The sequence below is a fragment of the Balaenoptera musculus genome, chromosome 12 (genome assembly GCF_009873245.2).
Source record: "Balaenoptera musculus isolate JJ_BM4_2016_0621 chromosome 12, mBalMus1.pri.v3, whole genome shotgun sequence".
In the NCBI taxonomy this organism is placed as follows: domain Eukaryota; kingdom Metazoa; phylum Chordata; class Mammalia; order Artiodactyla; family Balaenopteridae; genus Balaenoptera; species Balaenoptera musculus.
The window spans coordinates 82449014-82460477 of NC_045796.1; the positions used below are offsets into that span (position 1 = coordinate 82449014).

Sequence of the window (11464 nt, forward strand, 5' to 3'; positions counted from 1 at the left end):
TGAAAGTATAAATTCAAAATTTAATGTTTATAGGAAATGATATTAAGAAGTTATTATAGCAATTTGGGTCCTCAACATAAGTTGCTCCACAATTTAAACTAGTAGAAATTAAGGAAATTCCTGTTTGAAAAAAAAAAAAAAGTTATAACATTCAAATAGTCCCCCTGGTAGCGATAAACTAGGTAAATTTTGATTAAAAACAAAGGATAAAAATCTGGGCTTGATGTCATAGGAGATACAAATAAAAAGGGTACTTTGGTTTCTTTAGACACAAATTATTTTTGAAGAATTAGTTAAACGATCCAATTAGAAAGCAATGCGAGAATGTAATTAAGGGCTAAAATACATGGTCCAAATAATAAAAGCTATGTGAGGTAAATAAAAGTAAGGAAATAATCCAGAGCTATCAAGAGAAACTTTATGGAAAAATTAAAACTTGAGCTGGTTAGAATTTGGAGACAGAAACAAACATGCCTAATACTGTTAAGTTACATGTAATTCTCTGATACTAAGTTATAAGGGGTTTTAACCATCATTTTTTTCAACAATATTTATTGTGCATATGCTATTTTGCTAAGAGCTATACCACACCCCAAAGCATTTTTTAATTTTTATTTATTTTTTTAAATTAATTTTTATTGGAGTACAGTTGCTTTACAATGTTGTGTTAGCTTCTGCTGTACAGCAAAGTGAATCAGCTGTACATACACATATATCCCCTCTTTTTTGGATTTCCTTCCCATTCAGGTCACCACAGAGCACTGAGTAGAGTTCCCTGTGCTGTACAATAGTTTCTTATTGGCTATCTATTTTATACATAGTATCAATAGTGTATATACATCAATTCCAATCTCCCAGTTCATCCCACCCCACCCCCCCAAAGCTGTTTTTAAATGATGCCATCTATGTAATAGGAGGGGCCCTGGGCCCACAGGAATCATCCACAATAGTGGTGGTTACGGTGGTTAAGAACACGGGCTGCCAGCCAACCCGCCTGGTTCAAAGCCCTGTTCTGCCATTAACTTGGTGGCTGGCTGACCGTGGTCAGGTCACTGACCCTCACCCTGCCAGCATCCTGGTCTGTTCACAGAAGATGACGATCCTAAATACCACCTCCTAGGGCTGTTCTGAGATTAAAAGACTGAATGTGTGTAAGGCATTAAGAACAATGTCCAGCATATAATCAATAATTACAATGACTACCGTTGATGGTAAATAACCTTCTTTCCTACAAGTTCCCCTCCCTTGTTCTCCCCTTTAGTCTTGTGTTTCCTTCAAGCTAGAGTTCAGTCTCTCTTGTTATATTCCCACTAAACTAACTGAATACAGGGCTCACGCTCACCGACTCCTCTCATCACTTCCAATTCATTTCCCAGCGAACAGCATCCTGGCTTCTGCCCTAAGCGCTTCCTTCACTGACGCCGCCCATGCTGCCGTCGGATCCAGTGGTAACCGCTGCCTATATTTCATAGTGGACTATTTCTTGAAACTCTCTCAGTACCCTTGGTTTCCACGACCTCCTGGCCATCCTTCTGTCCAGTGTTTCCTTCCATCTCGCTGTCTGCTCCATTTTATTCCCCTTTCTCCGCTCACCCTTACGTGTCGGTATTCTCCAGGTTTCCATCCCCTCTCTTTTACACACTCTCCTTGTGATTTTAAGCGCTGTCGGTACCTCCGTGTCTCTTAAATCTTCATCCACAGCTGCCAGACGTATATAGCGAGGAGCCCACAGTCACCGAAGGCTCAGCATCTTCAAACTAAACTCATCTATCACCCCAACATCCCCTGCAGCCTGCTGTCCCCCCTGTATTCTCAATCTCACTTAACGGCCCCCACTACGTAGCCCACCACGCAAACCAGGAACCGAGAAACAGCAAATCCATCCTTCTTCTTCATCTTCCACGTTGACCCCTCTAATACATTGCAACTCTATCACCATATTTTCTTTTTTTTTAAACTTATTTATTTAATTTATTCATTCTTGGCTGCGTTGGGTCTTCGTTGCTGCACACGGGCTTCCTCTAGTTGCGGCGAGTGGGGGCTACTCTCCGCTGCGGTGCGCAGGCTTCTCACTGCAGGGGCTTCTCTCGTTGTGGAGCACGGGCTCTAGGCGCGGGGGCTTCAGTAGTTGTGGCTCGCGGGCTCAGTAGCTGTGGCTCGCGGGCTCCAGAGAGCAGGCTCAGTCGTTGTGGCGCACGGGCTTAGTTGCTCCGCGGCATGCGGGATCTTCCCAGACCAGGGCTTGAACCCATGTCCCCTGCATTGGCAGGCGGATTCTTAACCACTGCACCACCAGGGCCATATTTTCTTCTCCATCTTTGCTACCACTGCCCCCTGTCCAAGTCCTAATTATTTCTTGCCTCAGTTGAAACAACAGTTTTGAAATGGATCTCCCGCCTCGTTTGTCCCCTTTAAGCCATCATTCCTAGAGCTGGCACACTGGACAATCTACAATGTAAATTCAATGACATTACCACCTGCCTAAACCCACCAAATTCAAAAACTGCCCAGCACCTACAGGAGAGCATCCTGGACCTTGACAGAGCAGTCTCTCCCTCCATCACATTGCCTCTGTATTTCTCTCCTGTTTCAATAATGACCATGTGCTCATTGTGATTATATGCATATATATTACATACATATAAAATATCGCAATACACTGATGTAATATTATTATTCCTGTTTTACAGGTTAAGTTGATGGTATTGGAAGCAACTTGCTCATAGTCACAAAATCAGTAAAGTTGATAACTGAATCCGAATCTAATCATATTGCCCTTTCCTTGAGGCCATGGTCCACCATGGTTCCCCATTTTGCACCACTAGCACCTAGCACATTCAGTGGTACACACAATGACTGTATTCATCTGAATTGATTGTTAAAAAAAAAGAGAGAAATTATAACATGATAATTATAAAAGATGATCCTGCCACTGACTGAAGATGGAACTGAGTTTCTAGAATTACCTCACAGGTTCTATAAATGGAAGCAACAAAGACTATGACTAAGTTTGTCAAAAGTGTTTTCTTCATACACAGTTAAATTTAAATATCTTTCAAGTTATGCTATAATCTCCATATGATCTTTTTATTTTCAACTGCATTCTATTCAAATGTCTTATTTACTTTTAGAGGAGCAAAAATAAGGTAAATGTAAATATTTGCACTACCAAGTTCTGTGCTAGGACACAGTATGTATGGAATACATGTGTGCATATACACAGAGAGAAATACAGATATATAAAATGGAAAAAGCACAAAGTATTTTTCAGTTTATAAACAGATGACCTCAGTGACATTTCGGAAACTCACTACTTCCACAGGCTGATAACAAAGTATCAAAAGGATCACCTAAAACTCTGAGAGCCATCAGAGAATTTTAAAAATTATGAAACAATGCAGTCGTGTAGCCAATCTGTCTACCAGGTTGAAACCAAATAAAACTTCAAATAGCATCCTTGAAATGGTTGAAGGAAAAGGAAATTGAAGTGAAAACACCTACCCCTCGTTAAACACAACTAGAAGCTATGGCGGCCCGGCAATTGGGCCGTTTCAAGCACTTTCACAGCAGGGGGCTGGGCGAAAACTCGCTCTGCTGGCGCTCTCAGTTGCCAAAATAGCCATTTGCAATTAAAAATTAAAACTGGCACCTCTTCTTCACAAGCTATTATCAAAAGACTGCTGGCTACCTTCCTTGTTTATAGTGGTTCTTGTATCAAGACTTCATGCCATTTTGAAATATTTTTTTCTTATGTTTCATTTCTCTTAGGCCCTAATGTTCCCAATGCTAAGATTTTAACACTTTCAACATTTCTAATCGGAATGTGATCCTCAAACACTACAGCACTGTTTCAATTTCTGAAAACAGATTGATTTGAGCATTTTCTGTTCCTAGATTAGCAGGGCAAAAAGCAGTATAACTTGTAGAAGGCCTCTCCGTATTTAAGGGAAATCAGTGCTTTTTAAGGAATGCAGGAGCGAAAATAAAATGCAAGCATCACTTTCTACAGACAGAGATTTAGCTCTGAACAGAATATGTATGTAAATAATGAGGTCGTTCATCACATCTGTTGGAGTGCTGACACAGGGAATGGCCAAGAGGGTCACATTCCATCTTCCACCAGGAAACCAGCAGTGTATTTTGGGGGATGAGGGGCGTGAATCAGTTTGCACGCATGGAGCATTTTCTACGCGCCAGACCCTGGGCTGGGTGCTGGTGATACAGCAGAGAGAGAACCAGACGACAGCCCCTGCCCTTAAGAAGCTGGGTAGAGACGGCGATCAGCAGATCCTTCGTCCAACAGGGGAGTGCTGCCTTCTGTTTAACTCCTTAGAAAGACCCCCTTGGCTACTGTGCGGTCCACTGCCCCCCCCAGGAGTTTGGAGTTAACGCGAACAATTAGGAGGTGGGCCTGCAGCTCGGAGCTGAGGAAGGGAGAGGATTAAGAGATCAGGTCACTAATTACAAATACTCCTTCCCCTTCCGATTACATTTCGGACCCTCCACAGTAGCCTCCGTCACCATGGCTGCCTCACAAACACCTCTGTGCCCGTTTCACAGGTAAGATTTGGAGGCCCAGGAGGGGGAAGTAACTTATTCCAAGTCACAAAGCGAATCAGTGGGCAAGTTGGAAGCAAAGCAACGATCTCCCGCTTCTGGACCCATACCTTTCTCTTCTAAATGAATCATATCAGTATCTTACTTCTAAGCAAATCAAAAAAGACTTGGTAATTCCTTCAGCTTTGCTTCACTCTGCAACTCCTGTACGGAAGGTTTCCAAGGAAAATGATTTACCTACTCATGAAGCAGGCATGTACGGAGGGTCTACTACATGCAGGGCACCTTGCTAGGTGCTTGGGATTCAGAGATAAATAGGAGATCTTCTGTACAGGAAGTTCACCCTCCCGTGGGAGAGACAGACCTAGTGGTTCACAGGGACCGCAAGGCGGGGCAAGCACCAGGGTCATGTCGTTCCCGGGGGCCCATGGAAGCTGACATGAGAGGCACCTAAATTATCCTGGCAGCGGGAGTTGTGCCCAAGAGGAGGCGACCCTTGAATTGTGTTTTAAAGAAACAGTAGGAGTTGTGCAGCCAGAATGCAAGGGGTGGGAAAAGCCCCAGAGAAGAACGTGAGCAAATACTGTGTCCGGCGGCAGATACAGGACGGGGTCGCTCAGCAAGGCTGGGGCTCAGGAGCGTATTAGAGATGAGCCAGGAAAGATGGCAGAGGCCACGTCACGAGGGGTCTCGTGAGCCGGTCCAAGGAATCTGGAGTTAATTTACACTCCTGTCCCCACCGTCCCAGCTCTCAGCCATCCTCAACCCACTTAAATCCCAGTCGTGACACCATCCCACTGATGCTGCTTCGGCAAAGGCCATCAGGGAACCTCCTTCATCACCAACCAACGAAATCCTAACACACCTCTTCTAGGTCTTTCTGCAGCACCGGAAATGCCGACTGCAGCTCCTTCCTGCGCACGTCTTCCTGCCTTCGCTTTTATAAAGAGAAGGCCTCCGGGCTTTTCCCTGTGGCACTGTGGTCACTGTCGAGGTTTCCCAGGTCCTCCTGTGATCTCTTACAGAGCTCCATCCCCTGCTGGCTGGTGCTGTCCCCACTCTGTCCTCCGCCATGTCCTCATCCCCCCCTGCATCTCTGGGCTAACTCACTTGTCCCACTCATTGCTTTCACCAGCACGAAACTGCTGGCAGCTTCCAAATCTGAATATATCTAATCGAGACATCTAGATTTTGCTCTAGATTCGTAAAGGCAGTCATTCTTTGAAATATATTTGATGGATTTTTGCTCTCTTTGCGACAGAAATGGTTCTGGCTGCCGAACCAAGACCCGATGGAGAGAGACCATGCGTACCTGGTTCACTATTGTGTGTTTATCACTTACGATCTCTCCCTAAACGTCTTACAAACGCTTCAAACTCAACAAATGCAAGGCGGAACTCATTATATTCCCTGAAAGCATGCCCCTCGCCCTTTGTCCCATGCGTTAGTGAACGGTACTTCCGTTCCCCAAATCACCCAGCTCAGGGCCATCCTTCTCACACCGCACATGGGACTGGAGAAAACAATCTGCATGGTACCTGCATAGCTGCTCTCTAATTAAATCCCTCTGTCTTGCCCCTACGGTTACTGCCTAAGCTCCTCAGGCAATCATCTCTCACCTTTCCAGAACAGTCCATGGCACAAGGGAGATAGTCGACAGACATCGTGGCACGAATTTATGGATAAAAGGATACAAGAATGAGTGGAAAACTTGGACAGTTGCTGTCATCTCCTCACAGGCCACACTGGTCCCATCTGGCACCCTTCAATCCATTTACCGAACTAAGGAAAGACACATCTTCCCAAAATTCGTGTCTGATGACATCATCCCTCTGATTACCACCATTCACTGACCAGTACCAGCTACAGGATAAAGACTAGATTCCATGGCCGGCGTCTGAAGCCACTTGAGGTCAGGCACGTGTGCCTTTTGCTCTACCCTCTTTTCCTGAGGTCGTGCTCACCCTGCAGATACTCACCAGGACCCAGAATTACCATGTTGATTCCAGTGCCACGTCTTTACCTAAGCTATTTTCTCCATCAAGATTGCTCATCCCCTCCTTGCTTTTACACCTGAAAATTTAGTCATTTGTCAAAACTCAGCTCATACCTCACTTCCTCTCTAAAGCCTGTGCCGACCTTTGTGCTCTCAGCTCCACTTCCTCCTCTTTTCCCACGTGACTCTGTACTCACCTCTACAACAGCAGCGTTTCACTCCTGTTCACGGGCTTGCACTTATCCCCTGCTGGAGTCTTTTCCCTTCTTGAGAGGGAAAAGGCCTTCGCCTTATAAATCTGGGATTTAGCACACGTGGACACTCACATGTTTGCAGATGGATGGATGAGTGAACAGATGAGTAGATGGTAGAGAGCCATGGAAAGATTAGAGGCAAGGGGATATGATAAGATTTGCATTTTAGGAACAACACTGTGGTGTCAGAGCAAACAGCTGGAAGGCTGAGACCAGAAGCCGGAGACCATTATAAATAATCCAGTGGGGATGTATGGAGAAACAGAGAGGGAGGGTAGCAGTAGCAAAGGAGAGAAGGGAATGGATTTGAAAAATATTTATAGAGTGAACACACAGACTTCAATGATCACTTGGGTCGACAGCGGGATCGAGTCTGAGAAAAACGAAGGCTTCAAGGATGACTGCCGGGCTCCTAGCTTGGGTGACTGGAGGATTTCTTCTCGTTTAAAATATATATACATTCTGATCCATGGCATTATGCCTGGCAAAGATGCACCGGACAAAGTGGCGAGTTACACGTGTCTGCCACACTGCTACCTTTGCTGTTTCTCAGAAACACATTTGTGCCTTCGGCGCAAATTGATAGATGGAGCCCATCGTGTGTTTTTCTATTACCACCATTTACTCTAAATTTTTCCCCAAAAAAATGAGGGATTAAAAATGGACAAACAACATTCAAAGAAGTATGCCACCTCATATTTGAATAGCTCCTCCATTAAACTAAAGGACAGCTGGAAACAGGAAACCAGGAAACATCCTAAAGCACAGTAAGACAACAGACTCTCCTAATTTCCACCGATTTATAAAAATTGGAAGAAAGGATTTCCAGCAGGCCATCTCTTGTTCTTGCCAGCCACCTCATCAGTGGGCTGGGACATAAACACTTGAAACCACATTGTATACCATTAAAATACCATTATAATCATGGTTTTTGCATATTTAACAGAAATGTTTCTTCACCTGAAACTTAACTTTAAACATACTTTTCTTGCTTCTTGGCAAGGAAACATGGGTCGACCAAGGAAATCCATCCCTGAAGTACCTCATTAATCACAGTGCATTTGTTCTTGGCAAGAACCTTAATGTGCTACAAAACCTGTTATTAAAGTAAGATTTGGGGATTCCCAGGCTGGCAAGGAATTAGTTAGTTACACTGCTTTAGAAATGGTTTCCTTATAACTTCCTTTATTATTAATGGTCTTGTTAGACTTACAGCTCAAAGTAACTTTCCTTTATTAATTTAACGTGTGAAATCCAGCTATTCTAAAGCTTATTTAAAATCATAAGCAGCAATTGCCAAAGACGGCCTGTCCCCCACTACTACATCAGCTGTAGTTGTGCAGGTGCTTCTGTCTTTGTGCTAATGTGGGTCTAGCACCCCTACCCGATCGCTCAAGCATTACAGTTTCAGGCTCTAGAAATCAGTAAGGCAAAACTTCACAGCAGCACGTGGCGTTGACAAGTACCTAATTTATTTTGGATCTACCACTGAAGACAATGATTGACCAATAAAGCCTGGCGAGTAGAGAATTATTCAAACTTGAACCTCTTCAAAAATGATTTGTCAAAAATTTAAGATTCTGTAAGGCCAGAAAAACCTGTTAGACCCCCAACATATTGAAAAGAAAATGTTGCATTACAAGAAGTCCTCATTCATGTTCAAGGGCAACACTTAGGAGATACAAAGCATGAGCACCAACCAAAGTTGTCTCTCACCCTTTCTGAATATACAATACATAAATTACCAAAAATTAAAGTCCGCTAAATAGCATCATATTGTAAAATCAAAGCTATGAACGTTCTGAGCAAACTCTTGTGTAAAAAACCGAAAAACCAAAAACCAATTTCCATACAGTATATATTTTGCTGCCAAATTGAGCACAGATCATATTGCTAAATGTTTTAGTGGATCCTGACAGGATTAAATAATTATCCTGACAGGTCAAAATAATTTATCAGGCTCATTAGGTAATAGGATTCATTATATATCAACTCAGAGGGCATGAACATGAAAAGTATCAGTAGCGTTTCTCTAAGTCTAGCATTTACTGCAATAACCACATCTTAGGCAACGTGAATCTTACACACATTATACCTTTTGATGTAATAATGGTGCTACACAACGTCCTCCTTGTGTACACTGTAAGATGGAAAGTTGGCTGGAATATTCCACCTCATGCTACATGTTCACATCAATCTGGGGCTGTAAAATTTTCCAGACACCAGAGTCACACAGATTGTAGACTCCACCAATTTCCTGACTACTATGTGGTCAAATTCCAGGCTCACCTATTTACCAAACCAGCCACTTCGTCCATGTTATTTCAAAAAATGTTTCTGGAGTCGATGCCAATCCTCCATCCCAGGTGAGAGTTATGTTTGGATGACATGCCTCATTTCTAAAAGACACCTAATTCATGTGTTCCAAATCTTTTTTACTAGGAAACAAGGAACCTGTCAGTGAGTGCCTTAAACTTTCTCTACTGGCCTCCTACGGCTGCTGTCTTTATATTTCATTTTAACATAAAGAAGCAAAAAAGGGGAACTAAAAAGAGAGGAGAAAAAGAAGAAGAAAAGATGATGGCGTAACGGCATAAAAACTAGCTTCAAATGTCCACATAAACCTAACTCTAACAGGAGACTGAATGAATGGTCATTGTGGGAAAAACAGTAGTAAACTTCAAACGCACTGAAAGATTTTAAATGCCTAAGGGAAAAATAAACATTTGCTTCCAATCATTTTCTCATTAAGCATCCTCTGCTAGATGATGAAGCCTTAACACACACGCTCTGACTCCAAGCCACCACTGCCGGCTTCACCCACTGCCTGCTTCACCCACCGCCGGCTTCACCCACCGCCGGCTTCACCCACCGCCGGCTTCACCCACCGCCAGCTTCACCCACTGCCTGATCCCGTCCCGGGCGGCGCGCCGGCCCGCGCCCCTGCGCGCCGGGCTCCCCGCCAGCCTCGGGTACTACGCCCGAGCGAGCATCCCCTCGCCCGGCCCTGCTCGCCTCCTCCGGACCTCGGCCACCCCTGTGGCAGGAAGGACTACGTGCACTGAGAGACTTTCCGTTAGTGGCGGTTGAGGTGGCTGCGAGGCGTGTTTCCGGGCACGCTGGAAACCTAGCTGCTGTCCCACCCCCGCCCCGAGCGGCAGCCTCCCCAGCTCCGCCCCGGGGACCAGGACCCGGGCCTGCGTCTCTCCTCTCCCCGCCGCCTCTACCCCGCCATCACCTCCTAACCTTTCCAACACACTCTCCCGAGCCTCACGCGGGCGCTCCGCCTCCCTGAGCCTTTCCCAGCTCCCGGGCGCCCCCCACGGTTGGAGTGGACGTATCTCGGGACCTAATCGCTCCCAATTATCCGCGCAGCCGGGGTCCCGCGCCTGCCCGGCTCTACCCCCGGGCGCCCAGAGCGGCCGGGTGGCTCAGCGGGTGCGCCGACGGGAAGGCTCCGTCCGCAGAGGCGGGAGAGGTGGGGCTCAGGGAGCTGGCAGGCTCTAGGAGAAAGACCCCAAACACGTGCAAAGAAATAAAAGCCACCACGTGTGCGCACGCGAGTGTGTGTGCGCGCGTGTGTACATGTGCGTGCGTGTGTGTGTGTGTGTGTGCATGCGCGCGCCCGGCCAGGGCGTCTGCGCCGGGCGTCCGGGGGACCAGGCAAGAGGGCCCCCGCCGCCGCGGTGGCGGGGGGCGCGCGGGGGGCGCGCGGGGGGCGCGGGTACTCACACGAAAGCGTGGTAGACGAACGCCCAGCCGCGGGGTCTCTCCAGCACGTTGTACAGGTAGTTCTGCAGCCGCCGGTACTTGACGTTACGCCGGCAGCTCTGGCCGCTGCTGTAGGAGAGCGGCTTCCCCAGCAGGCTCATCCGGGCGCCCTGCTTGCCCCGCCGGCTCTCCCGCAGGCCGCCGCCGCCGCCGCCCAGCGCGGCCGCGCGGGTGCCCAGCAGCAGCAGCCCGTCGCCCCCGGCGGCCGCCGAGTTCAGCAGCGCCCTGGCCCGGCCCGACTCCACATCCTTCATGCCGCAGCCCGCGCGCCCCCAGCCCGCCGCCGCCGCCGCCGCCGCACCGCTCCTCACCCAGAGCCCGGCGGCGCCGCCCTCCTCTCCGCCCGCGTGCTGGCGGGGCATGGCATCACCGCGGGCACCGCGAGGGGGGCGCCGCCGGCGGGGGCCGCGGCCTCATGCGCGCCGGCCGCTTTCGAGGAGGCGGCGGCGGCGGCGGACGGGGCGCCCGGCGGCCCTCGACCTGCGCGCCGGGGAAGGGGGAGGAGCGGGGGCGGAAGGGCGCGCGGAGGAGTCCCGGGGTCGAGCAGCCTTTAGCTTTGAATGCGTAATCCGGACGTGTCGGGGGCGTCACTCCAAGAGGGCTTCTCCGGCCCCTCCGTTCCCGTGGCGGATACTCCCTCCTGGCGAAGCGCCCCCGGGGCTGGAACGGCAGCTTCCCCGCGCGCACGCCCGGCCCCGGGCTCCCCACGCCAGAGGGGACCGGGCCCCGAAGCCCCTCTCGGAGGCCGAGTTCGACGTGTTCTCCCCGGCGCTTTGGAGGTGTCCGGAAGGTGCGGCCCGCCTTGTGCCCGGAGGAGGAACGGGAGAGGCAGGCGCCGTTCCCTCCCGCCGCTACGCCGCCGCGAGGGCTGGTCCCGCCGTCCTTC

At 48.3% G+C, this 11464-nt stretch overlaps 1 protein-coding gene across 5 annotated transcripts in view; it reads right to left on the reverse strand.

Moving 5' to 3' along the window:
• Window positions 1-10940, reverse strand: part of KCNQ5 (potassium voltage-gated channel subfamily Q member 5) — a 571236-nt gene extending 560296 nt beyond the window's left edge. For all 5 annotated transcript variants that reach the window (XM_036872164.1, XM_036872162.1, XM_036872165.1 and 2 more), the window contains exon 1: window positions 10540-10940. In XM_036872164.1, the coding sequence (XP_036728059.1) occupies window positions 10540-10940 (401 nt within the window). The remainder of the gene's footprint in view (window positions 1-10539) is intronic.
• Between the last annotated feature and the right edge of the window lie 524 nt (window positions 10941-11464).